This window comes from Lynx canadensis, chromosome B1 (genome assembly GCF_007474595.2).
Source record: "Lynx canadensis isolate LIC74 chromosome B1, mLynCan4.pri.v2, whole genome shotgun sequence".
Classification (NCBI taxonomy): Eukaryota; Metazoa; Chordata; class Mammalia; order Carnivora; family Felidae; genus Lynx; species Lynx canadensis.
Genome location: NC_044306.2, coordinates 164,708,621 through 164,733,305, shown reverse-complemented (window position 1 = coordinate 164,733,305; position 24,685 = coordinate 164,708,621). Strand labels below are relative to the sequence as shown.

The window sequence follows — 24,685 nt, the reverse complement described above, 5'->3', positions numbered from 1 at the left end:
TATACTCTCAGGTTTAGCTCAGCAAACTAGCAAACATTTACTAAGTGCCTGCTGTGGACTGGGCAGATGGCATAGACTTCAACACCTACCAGGCTATTGGGTAACGAATGAACTGACTGCAGCATTGCTAAAGCAGCAAGCCCACCAATCCTCCCTCAGTCACATCTTTTGGGGATGTGAGCTTGGGAAAGCCAACTTACATATTGTAGGACAAGGGGCAGCGTTTAAGTGGATGGAAAGTCCTCAAGAAAATTCCTTAACAAAAATGTTCTAGAAGCTGCGCTGACTTTATGTGTTTTCCAATGTCCTGGATCCGGCTGGTTAAATTAAATGGACACAATTTTGGTATTACAGAAAATTTCACTTCTTTAGAAGTTTGTTTTGTTTTGTTTTGTTTTGCTATTAGGGTCTTAACACAAGTAAGCTAAAAATGCCATTTCATTCCCCCTGTCTTTCCGGAAGAAATAGCACTGAGATTTACTAGATTCACACTCTGCCTCCACCTGTGCAAGTAACTAGCCGCATGACCTTGAGCAAATCACGTTAACCTCGCTAGACCTCAGTTTCTCATCAGTCTGGAAATTGGACCAGGATGCCCTCGAGGTCCCTTCTGGCTCTGAATAGCTAGCTATAAATTGGTCACCCTATAAGCCCATTATTCCTTTTTTTTTTTTTTAAGAAAATGGGAGAGACTCTTCTGCTTTTCCTGTCTGATTCTTTTCTTTCTCTGTCACAAACAGGAGCAGCTTCAGCTGCGGGCCTTCTTTACCTCCCCACGTGGGCAGCTGCCGTTTCTGGCTGTGTGCTTGCTGTCTTCACAGCGTCCATGTGGCCTCAAGTGCTTGGACATCTTATTAGCTCAGGGTCGGGCCCTGGGAAAGCCATGACCATTGCCATGGTATTTTATCTCCTGGAGATACTTTTCTGTGCATGGTGCACGGCTTTTAAGTTTGTTCCAGGAGGTGTCTACGCTAGAGAAAGATCTGATTTGCTTTTGGGTGAGTATATTTGAAAGGTCTGGATTAAAGTAACTGCTTGAAAATACCCGTCAGGCTGACTAGGATTTAGCACTTTACGTGACCTACTTTAAATAGGATAATTGTGTCTTTTTTTAATTATTATTAAAATAGACTCTCTTGATAAAAATTAAACAACTGGAGGAATGTCTAAATTACTACTTAAAAGATTTCTTAATTCATCAGTGAGTTTCAGTAATACTCATTACTATAAAGGCCTTTTAGGTAAATTAGTTGTAAAAAAACAAACAAACCCAAGTTTAATCCTTAGTAAAGTATAAAGAGGTACTATGTAACAGTTGTATTACATGATAGGCTATGAAAAGTATGATCATGACGCTCATGTTGCTACTTGAGTGCTGCTCATAAATATATAAAGAAATTGGGATTTTTCTGGTTCTCCCAAGTCTTACTGGTGATTTTTATTTACCATATTTTTAACCAATAAAATATATTTTATATATATGAATCTTAGTCTAAATGATAAATTCCCAAATCATAGGATAAATATTTTCCATGCACCCAATTAAAATTTCGTAGACTTAGCTCAGTTGAGTATTTCAAAAATTGCCTTCTGGCAGTGATGAAATTACTGATGTATACAGGCATCCACAAATCAAATGTTGCCTATCATTTTAGTTTAAGTAAAACATGTCAAATGCTTCCAGGATAAAAATTGTGAAAAATTCAGGAGACAAAACATGTCAGTTAGGGATTCGGTTCTTTTGTGTTCACAAATGCAGTTTTCGCTCTGTTCGTTCATTCATTCAAAAAAAATCTTGGGTGCCTGTATGTTCCAGACACAGTGCCATTTGCTGGAGATTTAAGAGACATAGGGTCCTTTCCCATCTGGCACTTGTATTAGGGGAAACACCATACATAAAATTAGACAAATCCTTACAGAATTATGGTTGGGGGTGAGGGCTGCACAGAGGTCTAGGCTTCTACCTGTCCATCCCCCTGTGCCCTTGGTATTTTTCCAGTAACTGTACGTTTTCGCATAAACTTTTCTACTCCCTGAGCTAGACATCTAGCAAGACAGGCTGATTTGGAAGATATATTTTTTTTAATTATATGAAATATTTTAAAACAGCTGAGAATTTGCTATTTCGGGTAAACACCCATGCACTCATCCAGCTGGAGGCATAAATTGCTGCATTTCCTTTGCAAGAACCTTGGCTTTGCAAACTTTGTGTTTCTTCTGGTTTCTTTCAGGTGTGTGTACTCTGTCCTGCTCTATCTCCTTGTCCAATGCCCTGCTTTTTCCTTACTCCAGCTTGCTTAGGGGTCTGCCATGTGGAGAAAAGGAACAACAGTAAGAGCCCTTCTAAGCATATGTTTATTTCTTCAGAATGTTACGAAGTTGTGCTTTTTGAGTGCTTGCTGCCCCTGAAACTGCAGAGAGTGTTTTTTTTTAAAGCTGCATACAACTAAACATTTTTTTAAGTAAGACTGCCATACTGATAGGGCCACAAAAACTAAGGAGAGTTGGTAATGCTCAGTGTAGCTTTTAATACAATTGAAAAGAATCTGTATTGAATCAGAAATAGCAATAAACTTATTGTGAAGTTAACTCCAGCTATTTCCTGAAAATTGCATATAATGTTTTTTTGCTAGCCTTCTGCCTAAGCTTAACTTCTGCTTGACATTTTCTAACTTACATACCGTTCAGTCATTCTGTTTCCATTCTCTTTGTATACAACTTCAGAAGTATGTAAACTGAATGGAGCTCGTCTTGATTGGCCTTATTGGCACGTGTGGTTGGTTCTAGCGTGCATCCACTGTGAGGACCCACATCCCAAGCCAGAATTATTGTCCCAGACACGGCTGTAGTTAAGAGTCCACCTATCTTCCTTTCGAGTTCCTCAACCTGGTGCATTTGAGGTCTTTTCAACGGAGAAAACTCAGTCCCTAGGGCAGTTCAAAAGGCGCCTTTCTCTTGGGCTCCACCCTCCTCTGCAAAATCGACAGTGATACCCATTACCAACCTAACAACGAAGAAACAGGAAATTAAAAGACATTCCTCATCAAGAAAACGCTGGAGTCTTCTCATTTGAAGCAGGGTTCCTAGAACCTCCCGTCCCCCCAATTTCTTATGATCAGTTCCAATTATCAAAAACACTGCTGGAGTAATTGCTTAGGCACTGAGATAAATTAACACAATCACTGAATTTTCTGGGTATGTCCACTGAAATGAAATCTAGGAACCTGAAATTTACCATTGGGAGGATTTTTGGATTAGAATGTAATACATTCTTGCTTTCTCTTTTAACAGGGACAGTGATGCTAATTATTGGACTAAATATGCTATTTAGTCCTAAGAAAAGCCTTGACTTTCTTCAAACAAAAAACAGTCCTAAAGTGCTTTTCAGAAAGAGTGAAAAATATATGAAACTTTGTAAGTTTTGCTTTCTTTTTTTAAATCACTTAATTGTAATAACATTTCAAACATGTATGAAATTAAAGAGTATAGTGCACCCGCATATGCCCCCTTCACCCAGTTTCAAGAATCATTAACATTTTGCCAGTATCCTTAACAGCTGTCTTCCTTACTTGTTTTGGTGAAATACTTTGAAGCAAATCTCTGGTAGCCTCTCATGTCAAGCACAAATACTCTGTTGTTAGTTTTGCTTCACTTCTCATGTAGATAAGATTAGTTAACAGGTAGAATTTCCGAGATGCTTTGTTCTCATTAGAACTATTTTCTATTTCAAACTATTTATTTCATTTCTTGTTCTTTTTTGGGAGCTTAAATATGTTAACATTGGGAATATTGATGAACTGGAAACTCAAACATGAAGTTAGTTTACTATTCAATCTGACTGATTTCAAATGAACTAGATTAAATAGAAATGTTTATTGAAAGGATTGCATTTGCAGGTAGTGTATTAGGATACAATACACTACTGAACTACGTAGCATTATGTCGGATGTAAAGGCATGTAAAAACAGGTCTCCACCCTGAGTGACTTGATACTTGTATAAAGAAGACAAAATATTAGTGTGAAGAGATAGAAAACAAGCTAAATAAAGTTTTAATGTATTTCTGAAAGAAATGCCACAAAGCAGCACCACCATTATGTAAACACCTTCATACTGTTCCATCATAATTTGAAAAGATTGTACTAAACTTTAGGGGATGTTTTCAAAATTTAGAGTTTTGTTTTATTGCTCTTACGTTTTAGGTAGGTCTCTTAAACTAAGATCGGCAGGTTTTGTTTGCTTATTTTTAATACTTTTTTTAAATGTTTATTTTTGTGTGAGAGAGAGAGCACAAACGGGGTAGGGCAGAGAGAGAGAGAGGGAGGGACAGAATCTGAATCAGGCTCCAGGCTCTGAATTGTCTGCGCAGAGCTCGGTGCAGGGCTCAAACTCAGGAACCGGGAGATCATGACCTGAGCCGAAGTCAGACGCTTATTTAACCAGCTGAGCCATCCAGGCACCCCTTGTTTGTTTATTTTTAATCCTGACAATCTTTGTCTCTATTGTTGCTGTTGTTGTTAGTAGTAGTAGTAAGAGTATTAAGAACCAGAATTCTTTAGTTCATTCATCAAATTGAGGCATTTGGAACAGTTTATTTACAAAGTTATTTAGACAGTTTTGTGTAATTTTTAAAAGTGGACTTTATTTTTTAGATTCGTTTTTGGTTTGAGCAGAAAGTATAGAGGTTCCCCATATACCCTCTGGCCCCACAGACACACAGCCTCCCCCACTACCAGTAACCACCAGAGTTTATTATTACATTTATTATAACTGAGGAATGTATACTGACACGTCACTGTCACCCGAAGTCCCTAGTTTACTTTAGGGCTCACTCTCGGTATTGTATGTTCTGTGGGTTTTGATGAATGTATAATGAAATGTATTCACCATCATGGCATCGTACAGAGTAATTTACCGCCTTAAAATCCTGTGCTCTGCCTGTTCATCGTTCCCTGCCTCTACCAATGGCAACTACTATCTTTGTCTTTAAAAAAAAGAAAAGAATAGACTTTATTTTTTAGAACAGTTTTAGATTTACAGATATATTGGGCAGGAAGTATAGAGTTCCTTCTCATACACCCCCTCACACCCCCACCTCCACAGTTTCCACCATTATTAACATCTTGCATTAGTGTGGTGTATTTGTTACGACTGACGAGCCGATACTGAGTCCATAGTTTACATTAGAGTTCACTCTCTGTTGTATGTTCTGTGGGTTTTAACATAGGTATAATGACATCTAGCCACCATCACAGTATCCTGCAGAATAGGTTCGCTTCCTTAAACCTCCCCTGTGCTGCACCTGTTTATCCTTCCCTCCTTCCTCCAAACCCTGGCAACTACCCATCTTTTTACAGCCTCCATTGTGCCTGTTCTAGACTGTCAGTATCGTCTTTTAACTTGAAAATGTAATTTATTTTTGTTGTGATTGCTCATGCATTATGATTTATTTCTGTCATCTTACTTTGCTTTGTCTACTTTAAGTAGATTTCCCCCTATTTTTCTTCTTGCTTTCTTTTGCATTGATTGGGTTTTCCTTTTCTCTTTTTCTTATCCTCTGCCTTCCTACTCCTCTTTCTAGTTTGGAAATTATATCTTCACTTTCTGCTCTTTTAGTACTTGGTTGTTATTTTTTTTCTCTGCACATTAAAGATACTAATCTGTTATCTGGCTTCAGGTTTTGCTATTGGGAAGTCAGCTGTCGGTGTAATCTTTGCTCCTTTGGAAATAATCTGTCTTTTTTGCCTGGCAGCGCTTAACGATTTCTCTTTGTTTTGGTGTTCCAGAGTTTCCCTGTGATATGTTGCATGTGGCTTCTGTACTCCCCCTCCCCTTCTTCCCTCCACCTTGCTTGTTAGTGTTTGGGCTTTCTGAATCTGAAGAGTCATGTCTTATATCACCTGTGGAAAATTCTCAGTTTTATTTCTGCAAATATTGCTGTTTTTCCATTCTTTCTCTTTTTCCTTTTTGAATCCAGTTGGATTGTGTTGGATCTTCTTATTATCTCTCCATGTCCCTTAACCTCTTCCATATTATCTACCTTTGTTTTTAAGCCGTCCCTTGCACTAATTCTCTATTCAGCTTTGTCTGCTGCCACTTATCTTGTCCACTGAGTTTGTAGTTTTATTTCTAGAAGTCTATTTTATTTCTTCACACATGTTCCTGGTCATCCTATTGAATAACCTCTTTTATTTTTCTAAACCTGTTAAGCATGCCTATTTTATATTCTGATTCTAGAAGTTTCAACATCTGAAGTATTTGTGGGTTTGATTCTACAGGATTATTTTTTTTCCCTGTTGGTGTCTGCCCATGGAGACTTGTTTTCTTGTGTATTATTTCTTGTACATACTTGTGATTTATTTTTACCTTAAGCTCATGGTCCTTGGAACATTTTCAGGGAAGATTCCTTGAAGCCTGAGTTTCAAGTATGGGTTGTACATGCATGTCACATATGAAAATTAACCTAGGAATTAGACATTTCTCCTTTGCACAAAATCCTTGCCTAATAGATTTAATAATTTCATAAAATTATTTTTTATTCAAGTATAATTAACGTACTGTGCCATATTAGTTCTAGGTGTACAATATAATGATTTAGCAATTCTTTTTTTTTTTTTTAACGTTTATTTATTTTTGAGACAGAGAGAGACAGAGCATGAACGGGGGAGGGGCAGAGAGAGAGGGAGACACAGAACCGGAAGCAGGCTCCAGGCTCTGAGCCATCAGCCCAGAGCCTGACGCGGGTCTCGAACTCACGGACCGCGAGATCGTGACCTGGGCTGAAGTCGGATGCTTAACCGACTGAGCCACCCAGGCGCCCCAGCAATTCTTTATATTACACAGTGCTCATCACAAGAGTATGCTTAATCCCTTCACCTATTTCATCCATCCCCCACCCACCTCTCCTCTGGTAACTATCAGTGTGTTCTCTATAGTTGAGAGTCTGTTTTTTGGTTTGTCTCTTTTTTCTTGATTTGTTCTTGTTAAATTCCACATGTGAGTGAAATCGTATGGTATTTGTCTTTTTCTGACTGACTCATTTCACTTAGCATCAAACCCTCTACATCCATCCATGTTGTTGCAAATGGCAAGATTTCATTTTTTTTTTATGGCTGAGTAATATTCCATGGTGTATATATACCACATCTTCTTTATCCATTCATCTATGCAAGTTGGTACAGCTACTGTGGAAAACGGTATGGAGGTTCTTCAAAAAATTAAAAATAGAATGACCATATATATGGTCCAGTAATTCCTTTTCTGGATATTTACCCAAATAGAATGAAAACATGAATTTGGAAAGATCTATGCACCCCTCTGTTTATTGCAGCATTATTTATTTATTTTTAAATTATTTTTTAAATGTTTATTTTTGAGAGAGACAGAGTGTGAGTGGGGGAGGGGCAGAGAGAGAGGGAGACACAGAATCCAAAGCAGGCTCCAGGTCCCGAGCTGTCAGCATAGAGCCTGACACGGGGCTCGAACTCAAACCGTGAGATTGTGACCTGAGCGGAAGTCGGACCCTTAGCCGACTGAGCCACTCAGGCGCCCCTATTGCAGCATTATTTAAAAAATTATTTATAAAAAGACAAACTTAGTTTCTTTTAAAAAGTATTTCTTTTTGTTTAGTTTTGTGGCTGCTTGTTGGTGTGGGGCTACTGGGATTAGGACTACGGCATAAAACCTATGAGAGGAAATTGGGCAAAGGGGTAAGTAATGAAAAATTTGGATATAGAATGTTATGTGTTATGTACGTATATGCATACATTTGTACACTTTATCATTGTGTTTGAACTGTAGATCTGGATCTCATGACTTCAGGGCCCTGAACCCCATTTCTTTAACCCTTAGGTCATAGGCTAATAATATAATGGAGTTATTTCATGAAGTTGGGTTCTTGGGACAGGATAGACCCATTTATTAAAGGCAAGCTGCTCAAAATTTGTTGTATGACGTTATCTTTGCCATTCTATCATTAAATATATCTAAACTATGAAGTAAAGAACTACTTTATAATGGGCTTTTTTTATGGGCAGATATTGCTGAAGGCAACAATATGAGAGCCTTTGATTTAAAAACAATCTTCTAGATAATTCTTGATTTTGAAGATTATGGGTAGTTTGTGTATTGATGAGTCATGGAAGTTTTCCTGTTCTTCCTTTCCCTGCTTGCGGTCGACAGGTTTAAATGTTTTATTGTCCCCTTCTCTTCTAGATAGGTGGGTAGAAGAAAAAGTAAGTTATTGCCGTGTTGTGTTTGCTTTCTACGCCGATGAAGTGTGATGTGTTTCATAATGCAGTTAGAATTATAGTTTTGGCTAAAACAGAATTTGAGGGTCAGCTCTGAATTTTAGTAATCTGCATCAACCAGGCAAATTTTTCATGAAAATAAAAAGCTATACTGAGCACGGAGAGCATGCTTCTCCTGTTTACCTTTGCACGTCCAGCACCTGACAAAGGGCTTGCCACACACTCAGAACTCAGTAATGGTTTCTTAGTAAGTGAATAATTCATTACGTGGTCCCTTTCTTTTGTCCTTTGTTACTTGTTATCATTGCAGCATGTCGGTCAAATGAAGATACCTAATCTTCCTCTTTTCAAAAGGAGTCATTTCAGTTAGATTTAATACCTGTTCTTTTCATTCCTTCCTTCCTTCCTTCCTTCATTCATCTGATAAATGCATATTGAATGTCTCCTGTGTGCCTGGTTCCCGGGGTACAGACATAAACAATTTGGACAAGACCCCTGCCCTCATGGAGTTTACATTCTAGTAGGGAAGAAAGACGGTATTCAGAGGAGGAAATAGACTGTCACTTTAGATTAGGCTGCTAGGAAGCAAAGAGGATTAGGGAGTAGAGAGTAACGGGACTGGGTGGTTAGAGAAGGCTGCTCTGAGGAGGTGATATTTGAGTGGAGACTTGAAAGCTGAGATGAAGCCAGTTAATCACAGAGCTAGGGGTAAAGGATTCAGGCAGAGGGCACGTGTGTAAAGGGCTGAGGGGAAACGGATGGGGCATGTTTGAGACCCACCAAGGTGGCTGGTGCAGCTGAAGCTTGGTGAGTAAGGGGAAGAGTCATAGAAGATGAGGATGGGGAGGCCGGGAAGGGTCACATCATACAGGGCCTTACAGAGCACAGTGAGGTGTCCTGATTTTAGTTTTCTTTCAGTGGAAGCCATAGGGTATTTCAAGCAGGAACATGAAGAAATGTGAGAGCAGGTTGGCTGCTCTGTGAAGAATGGATTGTAGAGTAGAAGCAGGGAGATAAGTGACAAGGCATTTTCAGCCATCCAAGAGAGAGACTAGGGAGGTTTGGATGGGTGCGGTGGCAGTGCCATTGGAGACAAGCGGGCAGACTTAGAGGATAGACTTGATCCTCGAACAGTGTGGATTTGAACTGCACTGATCCACTTACGTGCAGATCTTTTTTCAATCAGTATACTGGAGGGGCGCCTGGGTGGCTTAGTCGGTTCAGTGTCCGACTTCGGCTCAGGCCATGATCTCACGGCTCGTGGGTTTGAGCCCCGCAGCGGGCTCTGTGCTGACAGCTCGGAGCCTGGAGCCTGCTTTGGGTTCTGTGTCTCCCTCTCTCTCTGCCCCTCCCCCACTCACATTCTGTCTCTCTCTCAAAAATAAATAAACATAAAAAAAAAAAAGTATACTGGAGGTTTGTGACAATTTGCAAATACTTGCAGGCCACCCACACAATGTAGAAATAGTGAAAAAATTAAGAAAAAGGTGTGTTGTGAATGCGGAATATATATGTAGAGACTAGTCTGTTTTGTCATTTACTACCAGAAAGTGTCGGTAGATTTATTATCAAAAGTTACAATGTACCAAAACTTACCCACACACACACACACACACACACACAGACTGTACCTGGCTCATTTGCAGTGGAGAGAAATGTAAACATAAAGATGCAATATTAAATCATAACTGCATCAAATTACCCGTAGTCCATACTGTACTACCGCACCTCCTGCGGCTATCGCGGTGAGCTCAAGCGTCTTATCAGTTTAAAACTCGGTGTGATGCTAAATAAACGTTGAAAAAAAAAAATTAAAAAAAAAAAAAATTTAGGGGCGCCTGGGTGGCGCAGTCGGTTAAGCGTCCGACTTCAGCCAGGTCACGATCTCGCGGTCCGTGAGTTCGAGCCCCGCGTCGGGCTCTGGGCTGATGGCTCGGAGCCTGGAGCCTGTTTCCGATTCTGTGTCTCCCTCTCTCTCTGCCCCTCCCCCGTTCATGCTCTGTCTCTCTCTGTCCCAAAATAAAATAAATAAACGTTGAAAAAAAAAAATTAAAAAAAAAAAAAAAAAACTCGGTGTGATGCTGATCTCCAGGTGAGCAGTTTGTCCCTAGTAAATTTCATATTACTGTAAAAAGTGATCTCTCGTGGTTCCCAGGTGGTTTTGATTGTAAACAATACTGTAGACCTTGAACATCAACATGGGACTCATATGAAGTGCCTCTAGTGATGCTAGAAGTGCTCCCAAGAAGCAGAGAAAAGTCATGACCAGAAAGCGTTGAATTGCTTGATATCCTGTAGATTGGGGTCTGCAGCTACATTCACCAGCCGTCTTGAAATAAAAGATCCAGTGTAAAAAGAAAAAGGAAAAAAGAAAAGGAGATTCATGAAGCTGTCGCTGCGGCCACACCAGCAGGCATGAAAACCTCACACTTTTTTTGCGAAATACCTTTCTATGTCATACTGAAAATGCAGCTTTTAGGTAGGTGCGGGATTGCTGTAAGAGAGGCATACCTATAGACTCCATTATGACTTGAGAAAAAGCGAGATCATTATGTAACAACTTAGCGCAAAAGGCAGGGGAAGGATCTAAAGCTGGGGAATTTAACTTTAGAAAGGTTTTGGCTTAAAAACTGTCAAGATAACAGGAGAAGCAGCTTCTGCCCACCAAGGGGCAGCAGAGAGTTCCCAGACCCCATTAAGGAAATCATTGAGGAGAAAGGATATTAGCCGGAACAGGTTTTTCTTGCAGAGGAAAGGGTCCTATTGTGGAAAAAAATGCCACAAAAGACACCTGTTTGTATGGAAAAGAAGCGAGCACTAGGATCTAAGGTAGAAGGGATGTGTTAACTCCACTGTTCTGTGCAAATGCAGTGGATTTATTATCAGGGCTGTCTTTATCTATAAAGCTGCTAACCCTGAGCCTTGAAGGGAAAAGATAAACACCAGCTACCAGTCTTTTGATTGTATAACAAGGAGGCCTGGACAATGAGAACCCTTTTTCTGGATTAGTTCCATTAATGCTTTGTCCCTGAAGTCAGGAAGTACCTTGCCAGCAAGGACTGCCTTTTGTAGTTCTTTTGATATGAGACAATGCCCCTGACCACCCAGGATCCCATGAGTTCAACACCAAAGGCATCAAAGTGCTCTACTTGCCCTCAGGCACAACTTTGCTGAATCCGCCTCTAGATCAGGGAGTTCTCTGGCCCTTTAAGGCTCATTACACACAATATTCTATGAAAGAATTGTCAGTGCTGTGGAGGAGAGCCCTGACAGAACATCATGAAAGTCTGGAAGAATTACATCACTGAAGATGCCGTTGTTTAGAAGAAGTCACGAAAGCCATCAAGCTCGAGACAATAAATCCCTGCTGGAGAAAACTGTGCCCAGATGTTGTGCATGACTTCACAGGATTTATGACAGAGCCAATCAAGGGAATCACGAAAGGGACTGTGGATAATGGCAAAAAAAAGTGGAGGCTGAAGCGTTTCAAGATACGGATCTTAGAGAACTTCAAGAGGTAACAGACACCACACCAGAGGAATGAACAGATGACCCACTGGAGATGAGTGCTTCCAAACCAGTGCCCGATGATGAGGAAGATGTAGAGGATGCAGTGTCAGAAGACAAACTGACATTAGACAGTCTAGCAGAAGGGGTCCAGTGAGTCAAGACTGCTTTTGACTTCTTTTGCGACACGGACCCTTCTACGATAAGGGCACCGAACCTAAAGCAGAAGGTGGAAGAAGGACTGGTACCATGTAGAAACATTTTTAGAGACATGAAAACGCAAAAGAAGTCAGACAGAAATTACAGTGCATTTCCAGAAAGGTATACCAAGCGTGCCTGCTTCTCCTGCCTCTCCCCTTCCTCTTCCTCCACCTCTTCTCCTCTGGCACCCCTGAGACAACAAGACCACCCGCCCGCCCCTTCCTCTTCCTCCTCAGTCTACTCAACATGAACACAATGAGGATGAAGACCTTGATGATGATCCACTTGCACTTTATAAATTGTAAGTAATCATCACGCTGTACACCTAATAAACCTGTCTGTTGTGTGTGTGTGTCTTTGTGAAAATCTACTACCTGTACAGCAAGAACTGTTTAGACATTTGGTGTCCCTGTCATCAAAGTATTCACCATGCAGAACACTCTGTGCAAGACTCCCATGGAGGTGGACAGCCTATCCTTACGTAGGCATAAGGTGAGTGTATGTAATGTAAAATTAATCACGTCTTAGTTTTCCCACTGTTTTTATAACTCTGCTTTCAAAGAATTATATTAGCATGCAGTATGCCTCTTTCTTATAATTGGAGAAACTGTGTATCAGCCTATCATTACAGACAAGTGGTTAAAAAAAATGAAACAGTGTTTCCAAAATTGCATTATAACGATGACTATAATACTGTATGCCATACAATTTTTTTAATGATTCATTCATTAATTGTATAGGCTAGGCTAGCATGAAGCTGTCATATCGATTATACTAGGTTACCATAAAGCAAACATATTGCTGCTTCCTCATTATCAATGCATGAATTGTTATAGCTGGAAGTAAATATGAATTTCTTTTTCACATCATCTTTCTTTTTTTTTATTTAAAAAAAATTAAAAAAAATTTTTTTTAATGTTTATTTATTTTTGAGACAGAGAGAGACAGAGCATGAATGGGGGAGGGGCAGAGAGAGAGGAAGACACAGAATCCGAAACTGGCTCCGCGCTCTGAGCTGTCAGCACAGAGCCCGACGCGGGGCTCGAACTCACAGACTGTGAGATCGTGACCTGAGCCAAAGTCGGTTGCTCAACCAACTGAGCCACCCAGGCGCCCCTCACCTCATCTTTTCATTTTTGATGTCTGCTGTTAGTAATATGTATAATACCTATAGTGTTTTGTATCATATAAGACCATGTTGATATAGACACTGACACAAGATTCATCTTGTAAACAGATGATACAAACTTACAGCATCGATAACTACGGTACACTACTGTAAATATGTCTTGTCTTCCCTATGATTTTCTAAATAACATTTTCTTTTCTCTAGGTTATATTTATTATAAGAATACCTTACATAATACATGTATACAATGTATAAAATGTGTGTCTGTCGACTGTTATGTTATTGGTAAGGCTTCCAGTCAGCCATAGGCTATTAGTAGTTAAGGTTTTGGGGAGTCAAAAGTTATACATGGATTTTCAATTGTGCAGGGAGACAGAGCCCCTAACTCTCGTGTTGTTCCAGAGTCAAAGGTGTTCTGAAAGAGTTGACAGGATTTATTGATGGATTAGATGTTGCTCGATAAAGAGAAGGAAGAAATCAAGAATGACTTTGATGTCTTTGGCTTGAGCAACTGGATGGAGGGTGGTGGCGTTTACTGACATGGGAAGAATGAGAGAATAATAGGTTTTGGAGTGGTGAAATCCAGAGTTAATTATAGTTACATAGTTACATGAAAAGGGATAGTGTAATGAATATAATCATGCCTCTTGAAATCCCTGATGATGTCTCCTTTCTCTTTATCTGACATTCATTAAACTGAATAATTTTCCTTGTATGAAGATGAAAAGCCCAGCTTACTGCTGGTAGCATACCGAGTCACCAGTGTTTACATGGTGGCATTCCATTGCAAGAGGTTGCTACTTATCATCCTCCCAACTTCAACCTGTATGGTTCACTCAAAGTTGCTTTTCCAGTTGCGGTGATAGATTTGTTCTAATGCAGCCATACTATTCCTCAGGATCCCTGTTATAGATCAGTGAGGTATTTGCTTAAGATGGATGGTGAGGGTTGGGCAGTGATTCTCTGACTGAGCCCATGAGCCCAAAAGATGAATTCTCAAAGGCGGCTGTGCTCCTGAATATTGGCTTTGTCAGTGCCATAGAGGAGTAACAATGTGTATAACTCAGAATCAGCAGGCTGCTTTACAAATACGTGGAAGGACTCTGTATATCCCTCTGTGATCTCATTCTTCTCCTGTGCAAGGGTTACCTCCATCTGGAATATGGTGTTTATCATTTTTCATACATTTCTTTATATTGTGCTTACCTATGAGATAACCCCCGACAGTATCGTTTGTTCCGTGTTTTCAACTTCACCTATATGACATTTGACATATACATTCTGCAACTTATTACTTAAAATCACTTTTATGAGATTCATCCCTGACTCATTTATTAGGGCTGGGTAGTATTCCATTGTAGGTCTGTGACACCATTTATTTATCCATTTTCCTATTTTTCCTATTGAAACAACAGCCAGGTTGCTTCTAATTTTTTGCTATTATAAATGATGCTTATTATAAATGCTCACTTTCCAAATATTCCTCCTCACTTCCAAGCTTAAGCTGGAAGCTCATAGAAGATTTATTATTAGAATATCACCTAGCAAATAGCTCCCTGTTTTATGAATTAAATGTGGGAAAATTCACCAAGAAAATTCCTTTGCTGAAATATGAATTTTGGTAGAGAGAGGTGGAGAAAGCTGGGTGATTGGAACCGCCATTGTTCCTAGTCATTGTAAATTACCATTAAAATTACTCCTCAGGGACCAGCCACAGAGGTCTCTGCTGCCATCTGGCCTTTTCGGTTTGGCTATGACAATGAAGGATGGTCCAATCTAGAAGGATCGGCTCAGCTGCTCAGTCAAACAGGTAAGCCTTTTACCGGAATTAGTTCCAGGTTTTGAGAAACCGCTGTTATTTTTATTTTGAACGAGATCATAAGGAACAGGAGGAGGCTTTGCTGGATCATAAACTAATCTCATAAAAAGGCTTCATTTTGGTAGGCAGCTGCAGAAGGATTAAGCTACCATAACCACATCTGTCTTTGAGAGCAGTCAATTCAGTTGATCCTGAAGAAAGCCTCACACTGAGTATCTGCAGGGAATTCTTGTCAGGCCCTTGTTCCAAGAGATACTCTTCCTGGTGCTCTCTGTTGCTTGGGGACCCACCATGGGGGACCCAAAAGCAGTCGGATCAAAAGGCAGAATGGGTCAGAGTGAGGGCTCATTTGTGAAGCACATTGCTTTCAAGAGCCTAAGGGCCAGTTTTTAAGTTTCTGTGCCCTGGGGTGTGCCTCTTTGTATGAAGCATCCTTTAAAAGGTGCGGGTATTTGGTTCTTAGATCAACTTTGTGGAACGTGGAGCAAGGTTTGTGAAGGTCTAAACTGTTCTGGTTGCTCCTAATGATAAGCATGTCCCCTGAGACATACTTACGCTGAGAGTCTATATGATTCTAATGCCACTAAGGAATTTCCGTGGCCTTTCTTCTTGACTATAGGCCCTGCGGGACAGCTGGTCCGAGTCAGAGAAAACCAGTAAACTTACTTCTGTGCCAATACCATGGAAGTGTTTTCCCAGGAATAAAATGCCGTTACATACCACTTTGTATTTCTGAACATAAGTTGCATATTTGAAACAAACATTATGCTCATTTGAAATCTTGGGAAAGATGTTAAAAATATTTGAAAATGTAAAAGATACATTTTCATCCTTTTCTGTGTTTTCTCCAGGTGTCCCATGTTTTAATTACATTCTAAACATGGGAAAACTCCTCTTATGGCTCAGGTCTGACCCATTTCACTTTAGTGACTCATTAGAAATTACTTTGTTTTTTGATTTATGAGGAAAGGCAAAGGGTTGAAGAAGAAAGTTTTACTAACTGTTTTTGCATAGCTGTGGTTAATCGCTACATGCTTTTTTTTTTTTTTCTGAATAGGTGCAGATTTCATAACAATTTTGGAGAGTGATGCTTCTAAGCCCTATATTGGGAACAATGACTTAACCATGTGGCTAGGGGAGAAGTTGGGTTTCTATACTGACTTTGGCCCAAGCACAAGGGATCACACGTGGGGGTGAGTGTACTTTGGCAACACAGCCCTGAAGACCAGGAAGCTTGGGCTTAGAGCGGAAGGTTGATGTTCTCATTCCTTTGTCCTATGAATATGCCTTAGGGGTGCTTCCTGGGAGGGATGAGAAGGTGCTGAAGATAGCATATTCCGTGATTGTTTTTCATGGTGGCCCAGCTGCTGGATATTTTCAGTTCTTCAGCATTATAAACCATTTGGTGTAGGAGCTGAGGTTTACAGCGCTAAGCATGTCTGACCTGGATGCTGTCCTCACAGGGCTTACATTCTGGTGTGAAGAAACAGAAAATCAATATGTACACATGGAAATAAATAGGAATTTGAAATCATGATAAGTGCTATGTAGAAAAGGAACATGACTGGGTAGGAGGGGCAGGGGATGCTGAGGGATGGTCAGGAAGGTCTCTTTGCAGACCTCACCATGAGGAGGACCCAGGACCTAGCCGTGGGCAGTGCTGAGGGAACTGCCAGTGCAAAGACTTGAGGCAGGGTTAGGCTTGGTGGGCCTGAATGTGGGGACTGAGGGGGAACCAGTAAGAGATGAGGTCAAGGGCAGGCCCCTGATCTTAGAAAGTCACATAATCCATGCTGGGGACTGAGGAATTCAATTTTGACGGGAAGCCATTGGCTGCATTTTAAATGGGAGCCATCTGATCTGATTTACATTTCAAAAAGATCCTTCTAGCTGTTCCTAGAACAGCTTGTTGGGGGCAAGGATGGGAGCGAGCAGGGAGACAGGTGATGAGGTAGGTGCACTAGCACAGGTGAGAGATGACAGTAAGAGCCGTGGTCATGGGGAGAAGGGGGGTGGGCAAATTTAAGACCTACTTTGGAACAGAGCTGACAGGACTTACTGATGGTTTAGATGTCAGGGGCCAGGAAGTGATAAAAGACAACATCTATGTTTGTTACCCAAATACCTGATAGGACATGTTGTTGTTTAATGGGATGGGGACAACTAGGCAGAGCAGACAGATTGTGCTAAATTTGAGGTGCCTCTGGACAGTCAAGTGACATCTAGTAGGATGTTCTGTGCAGCGTGGAGGGCCAAGTGGGACAGGATAAGCTGGACACGTGCACAGATTCAGGTGACATCACTGGAGAGGTCATCCTGTTGGAGGGGCTCCATGAGGGGCCAGAGAGAGTGCATGCAGCCAGGGACCAGGGAAGAGACCTGGCTGAGATCTGAGCTCTGCTCATCCTTTTTATATATAGTTCTTTGACTTAGAGTGAGGTAGAACATGTTTTCATATCTTTATTGGACAGTTTATAATTCCTAATTTTGTAAATTGTTACTTTGTGTCCTTGCTGGCAAGATTAATGTGTTGATTAATATTAGAACTATTTATGCAAATATGTTGCCAGAGTAACAATTTAAGGAAAATAGATTTTGTGTATTGCTAACTCTGCCCTTTTTGTGTCTCCATAGTATTTAATAAAACAGAGTTGATGGCATTGTGCTTAGCGACATAAAGAGACATGCTAAATAGCAGAGATGCAAGGTATTGTCTCAGACAGCCATATTAGTGCTTTGAGCACATCCCTTTTTAACACATGTGCTTAGTCCTGTCTCCATGATATGGTGGGACCAATAATGATGCACATGTTTCTTTTCATTCCAATGCAGGATTATGGTTTTGTCCCGATACCCAATTGTGAAGTCAGAGCACCACCTTCTTCCATCACCAGAGGGCGAGATCGCACCAGCTATAACAATGACTGTTAACATCTCGGACAAACTGGTGGATTTTGTCGTGACACACTTTGGGAATCATGAGTGGGTTTCTTTGGTCTTTCTAATAGTACACAAATGCCAAGAAATATTATTAGTACATTACTTTGATTTCAACGCAGTGACTTTTCTTTTTTTTTTCCTCCCAAAGTATTTTTCCTTATGTAGCTGGTTTTAAAAAATGAAGCATAAAACATTTGTGGGTGGTCCTTAGAGATGGTACGGGGCAGCAATGATGGCTGTGTTAGCCAGCAATGGCCGAGCAGGTGCTGTGCTAAGTACATTATTGCATTTAGTCTTTACTCTGTATAATGTTAGTACCATTATAGCCCCATTTTACAGATAAAGACTGTGGACTGAGAGAGATTAGATGACTAGTCTGAGAGTGTCACCCAATGAGGCATTAGGTAGACCTAACTCAGAGCCTGCATGTACTTGGGACCATGTGGTAAACCGGACTACAGAAAAATGAAATATTCTTTTCCTACAGGATTATTACAGTTGGAAGTACTGTTAGGATTTGAGGGTACTAAATGATACTCTGTTTTCCTCATGTTTTCAGAGTCCACTGATGGGTAGGTAGAGGAATTTGGCAGGGACATCAAAGTATCTCTTAATTCTGATAAACTTATGTGGATGGCATGGCTTAGTTGTGTCTGTGTGGACCTGCTAATTCATCCGCCAATAATACATGAAACTGCCCCAAAGCAGCCGACCCACCAGCAGGTGCAATGTCTGCCTTGTCAAACTCTCCCCTTGGTAGAGAAAATATCCCAGAAATACCCTGTCTGCAAACTGGCAGGCTCCAAGGAGAAGAGAGAGGAAGGACTTGAGACAAGCATGCCCAATTAATTCTGCCAAACTCAACCAGTTAGGAAAGTTTTCCCCAAGTGTAAAAGGTGGGAGATAGAGGCCAGACATGGTTTTCTAAGCAAGTCCTTCTATAAGGAGACATGAGGAATGGGGAATGAATTTTATCCCCAAAGGATAACATTTACAACCAGTGACTTAGTACTGAATAAATCATGAATGATGCTAACAATGTAATATAAAAGCAAAGATAAAAGTATATAATTTGTGCTCTGCCATACTAAACATTCTGTAATAATAATTGAAAACGGTAACATAAAGTGCTATAATACAGGGCATATAGGTCCTATCCACGTTCATGACAAGAGGCCACTGAGCTTTGAAGTGACATACAGTACATTAGAACAACATGGTTGTACTATAAGTTTCACCTAAACAAAACTAATGTGTCTGCTACCTTTATTTTCCTGTTACCTCGCTTTTTTCTCACAGCATCATGTGGCTCTGTGAAGGTATACTTGAATATTTTCTGAACGAAATCAGACTTAGCAATATAAACAAACCATCCAAATGTAATTATGTGAACCATTCACTCACCAGACTCTTGCTTGTCTTAGAAATAAAAAGGGTGTTCAGAGGACAGATGATATAGATGATGGTCCATGTCTCTTTAGAAAGCTATTTGAAGAAATGCCTCTGTTTCTCTCAATAATTTTCATGTAGCAAGCACAGGCATTCCAAAATCATTCCACTGACCTTAAATTGCCCTGGGTTTAGCTTTTAAAAAATAGCACTTTTATGAATAAAGTTGCAAGGTCTTAACCTGAGAAACAGTTGAATAAAGTCCTTCCCATTTTTCCTTTGCTTTTCCCCCTTGCCCTCTTCAACCCCCTCCAACCTCCAACATGTAAAGAATAGACTTGAAAGAGAAGACTAAAGATAGCCCTCAGAATGTGTTTGGAAAAGAGGAGGAAAGGATTACCTTTTCTAACTTTCTATTAACTACATATTTAAAAAAATTTTTTTTTAAACTTCGAGAGAGAGCAAGCCCTAGCAGGGGAGAGGGGCAGAGAGAGAGAGAGAGAGAGAGAGAGAGAGAGAGTAGTTGTGTAAGTGGGGGGGGGGGGGGGAGAGAGGGAGAGAGAGGGAGAATCCCATGCAGGTTCTGCACTGTCAGCACAGAGCCAAACTTGGGGTTTGAACCCACGAACTGTGAGATCATGACCTGAGCCAAAACCAAGAGTTAGATGTTTAACCGCTTAACCAACTGAGCCTTCCAGGCGCCCTGTATTAAGTGCATTTTTAAAGCTCTCTAATCAAAACCACACTTTTCACATGTTCTCACTTATTCACTTGATTTAATAATACACACACACACACACACACACACACACACACACACACATATACAATGACAATGACAGCAGTGACAAAGCTAGCTAACATTTACTGAGGACATGTAGCACCAGGGAGGGAGGCGGTGTGTTTGAGTGGTTAAAAGCATGAAATTCCAGAGCTTGGAATCAGACAATCTGGTTTGAGTACTAATTGAAGGTGTATCCTTCACCAGGTTATTTAATCACCTTGGGCATCAGTTTTCTCATTTGTAAATCAGGGGCAATAATCCATTATAGGGTTCTTGTGAGAATTAAATATTATCTCATGCAAACTACATGAATACAGCAAGTGCTCCATTAATACTGGCCATTGTTATTAAACCAAATCAGATAACCCTAAATGTAAGGTCTGTTGGGCAGCTAAAAAAAGAATTCATTCATCAAATGCAGATCAAGCATCTGCCGTGTCCCAGGCACAGTGCTAGTTGCAGTCTTTCCCCTTAGAGCCACAGTTCTGTGTCACTCCTTAGAAGCCCTGTCCATGAACCCTGTAGCCTTCCAACAGGTGACACGAAGACGCTCATGCATTGAAGGATTTGTGAAGCCATCATTCCATATTTTCATTTGCCTTTGTTTTCTACAATACTAGATACAAAATTCTTACTGTGAATAAATATTTAGAGATTTCGTTCTCTACTGATTATGGCATATAAACACGAAGTCATATTAGGAATGAATTATGGAATGCTTATGCATGTTGTTAGCTGATTCAACAGGATTTTTAAAATTATTGACTACACAAATACCTCTTTACAACCAATAAATAGGAAATAGCAGCATTCCTTAGAAGCATTTAGGTATACACCATAACTAAAATCAATGTTATTTTATGTAATTAACTGAGCCACCAGTTCATCACCACTTTGTTTTCTGTAACATCATAAATGTACAAAGAAGAAAGAGTGCAGAACCGGTAGTCTGTAGTTATACTTTTGGTCCTGCTGTAACATAACCTCAGTGAGTTCCAGTCCTTTTATTTCTGAATTGGATGAAATTATTTTTTCCAGCCCACATTATAGGGTTTTGGGGCTGATCACATATTAACTGGTAAGGAAATATAAAATGTGTTCTCTCTCTTGCTCTCTCCCTCTCTCTCCCTCATCTCCTTTCCTCTCCTTTCTTTGTACTCATACATATACTATTTATTTTTATTATCATCACTGGATAAAATTTATCGACTGAGAAAATATGAAACCAAATTCATAGATTATTTTCCAATATATTGCTAATATATTTGTATGAAAACACTATCTATGGTACAGTGACCTTGGAATTCTCTAATGGTACAGTGACCTTGGAATTCTCTAGACCAGATTTGAATCCCAGTTGTGTGTATCAGAAGGAACAGAATTCACTGCAGACCTAAATAAGGGACTATTTACCAAGAGGCTGGAAGGATCAAAACAAGAGATAAGAGATACTATAGTATTCAGGAAGAGGGGCCACAGGCAAAAAGAATGCAGCTAATGGGGAAGAAATACCACAACTTCTCTCTCCTTTTTATCTCCTACTCGTGCCTGTAGTTGACCAAACCTAACTGGAAATCAGCAGAAAAGGGAGCCCAGGACATGAAATCTGCCTGGGTTAGCTTCTCAGGGCACAGAGAAGGACTGAGAACAGATCCAGACCGGGCAGTTGGAAAATAACCATAAGCGTGTTACTTAATCTCATTTAAAAATAGAGCTAATGATGAGCACTAGGTGTTGTATGGACACCAATTTGAAAATAAATTATATTTAATATATAAAAAAAGAAAAAAATAGAGCTAATGCCTGCCTCTCAGTTATTGTGAATATTCAGTATCAAAGATATTTAATAAATGGTCATTCTTTTCACTCTTCTATTTCTTAAGGTATCTTTGAATGGTACTCAGCTGTCTATACATTCTTACCTAAGCTTAGTTCTGCCTTCAGATCCTACCTTCCTACATCAATGAGGTTTCTCCAATATTCTCAGTACTTGGTGATGTCTATCTGCCTTTGTCACTGTTTTTTGTCTGTTTTTTTTACCTAACAGTCATTTATTAGCTACTTTTCTCTATAAATGCCTGTGTTGGTTCTGCTGCCTATTTGCTCTTGGATCCATTCCTGGCTCATGTCCCTCTTGGCTACACATCACAGGGAACCACATTTCCCAGAGTCTGTTGCCTTCTGGCTGCTGGGTAGGTTTAGCTAATGGAAGACATTAGTGCAAGGCTGGAGAGCAGGAGGAGGAGAGAAGAAGAGGTGTTTCTCATTCTCTCTCTCTGCTTTCTCTATTGTTTCTGGCTGCAGCTGAGTCTCTCCTGTGACTCTAACTCCTCCTTAGATAGCCCCAGCAACCTCTGGGCTGCCTCCTCCATGGTTGGCTGGCAGACACTGGGAATATCATCTCCTATTGTTGTCCCTCTAGCCCAACAAGTGGTACTGGTTGCTAAACTCTGGTTGCCTCACTGATTCCTGTTTTGCTTCCTATCAGCTAGGTAACCAGTTTCCTATATTAAATTCACCCTGTTTGAAACACCTAGAGTGGTTTCAGGTTTCCTGGCTGGATCATGTCAAATATGATATCCCTATTTTTCCCCAAACAGACCAACTGTAAAACCCTCAAAAGCATGATGTACCTACCTAATTATCTCAGCTACACATCAGCGGTGCTTAGACTAATAGAAGCCTCATGTTTAGCCAGGATTTGACCAGGAGAAACTCGGGAGGCTTTTAGTAAGTGTTCAGTTGATGGAGCTGAGTAGGTTACATAAGCCTGGTGTGCTCTGTGAGTGTTAGGATTCTCTGTCTTACCAGTACTTCTTGCTCTTTTTAAATTCTATTTTATTATTATTATTATTATTATTATTATCATTATTATTACCTCCTAGTCTTTAGCTGTAATACTGGTGATCAGGTCTCAGATTACTGACATAACTTCTTCTGACGAAAAGTTGAGCAAACGCTATTTTAGAATAGGTATTTAAATCAACTTGACTCCAACTAGTTTGTGGGGAGAGATCATGATCTTAGTCCAAAGTCTTTCAGCCTACCCAGCTGAAGCACTGGGTCTCTGTCTTGTTCATTGGCATAACATTCAGTCATTTGCCCAAGTAGGAATCACTCGGGTTGTGTACTGTTTGAAGATCCTCTTTGGGAACTTAGATACCTAGTACTTTTAAAAAATGGTCTTGCAAGTGCAATGACGAAGTACATTTTTTTAAGAAGTACATTTTTTTTTTTGCATTTTAGAGATGACCTTGACAGGAAACTTCAGGCTATTGCTGTTTCAAAACTACTGAAAAGCAGCTCTAATCAAGTGATATTTCTGGGATATATCACTTCAGCACCTGGTTCCAGGGATTATACACAGCTCATTGAACACGGCAATGTGAAGGTAACATAATCTTAATAGGATTTCTGATTTCCTAACTAAAATGTTTCTTCTTCACGTTAAAAAAAAACCCAGTGCAACAATTTAATATGTATTCTGATTATATACTGCTGCATAGAAAACCAAGAAACATAGGGGCTTGAAACAGCAGCAGTCCTCGGTTGCTCACAGATCTGCAGTTTGGACAGGGCTGGGAGGGCATAGCCTATCTGTGCTTCATACAGAGATGTGGCTCAACTGAGGACTGGAGGATCCACTTTGCAGATGACTCACAGGGGGCAAGCTGCTGTTGGCTGTTGACCAGGAGCCCAGTTCAGGCTTTGGGTGCGGGGTCCTGGGTTCTCTCCATGGGCTAACTTGGGCTTCCTCCCTGCAGATGGCTGGGTTCTCAGAGTGTGTTTCAAAGAGAACCAGGAAGAAGTTGTATTGCCTTGTATGACCTAGCCTTGAGTTACATAGTGTGACCTCTGCCATCATCAGAAGCCTGCTCACATTCAAGGAGGAGAAACAGAAATCCCATCATCTCCATGGGAGGAGAATCAAAGTCACATTATAAGAATACCATATGGAAAGTGGGTTATCGTAGCCATGTTTAGGAACTATAATCTGACACATTATGCAAGTTAATTATGATGTTGAGTGTAAAAGATAGAATGAAATATATAGAGAGGCTGGCTGATCAGCCATATAGGGCCTCGCTAACTGAATTTAGTCCTTACCTGTTTGGGTCCAAAACCTGAATTTGTCAGTGTACCCAGATATAATCATGCTCTGGGGAACTGACACACAAATCAAATCCTTGAGACATACATACACTAGAATGCTAATAAATGCAGTGACTTATAATGAGAAATAGAATTGTTATATTCCATTAAGTCCTGTGTAGATTTCTTGGTCCTTTACCTTTTGTTTTCAACTTCATCTTCTTGAGATATTTGCAGAGAAAAAAGCTTACCTATTTTACCAAGTGCTTGGAAAGACATGAGAAAGAGCATAGTATGAATAGGGTTTCTACTGTGGCTTTAATGGCAGAGAACTGTGTTTCTTTTTTTTAATTTTTATTTGTCTAAACATGTTTAAAAATTTTTTTTGATGTTTATTTTTGAGAGAGAGAGAGAGAGAGAGAGAGAGAGAGAGATAAAAACGTGCACAAGCAGGGGAGGGGCAGAGAGAGAGGGAGACCCAGAATCCAAAGCAGGCTCCAGGCTCCCTGCTGTCAGCATAGAGACTGATGTGGGGCTCAAACTCACGAACTGTGAGATCATGACCTGAGCCGAAGT

At 40.3% G+C, this 24,685-nt stretch overlaps 1 protein-coding gene across 1 annotated transcript in view; it reads left to right on the top strand.

The window, feature by feature from the left end:
- Positions 1-24,685, top strand: part of CWH43 (cell wall biogenesis 43 C-terminal homolog) — a 55,651-nt gene that overhangs the window by 17,584 nt on the left and 13,382 nt on the right. The window contains exons 6-12 of the mRNA XM_032592993.1: positions 741-998; positions 3,292-3,414; positions 7,629-7,708; positions 14,790-14,895; positions 15,962-16,097; positions 17,737-17,886; positions 23,264-23,408. Of these exons, the coding sequence (XP_032448884.1) occupies positions 741-998; positions 3,292-3,414; positions 7,629-7,708; positions 14,790-14,895; positions 15,962-16,097; positions 17,737-17,886; positions 23,264-23,408 (998 nt within the window). The remainder of the gene's footprint in view (positions 1-740; positions 999-3,291; positions 3,415-7,628; positions 7,709-14,789; positions 14,896-15,961; positions 16,098-17,736; positions 17,887-23,263; positions 23,409-24,685) is intronic.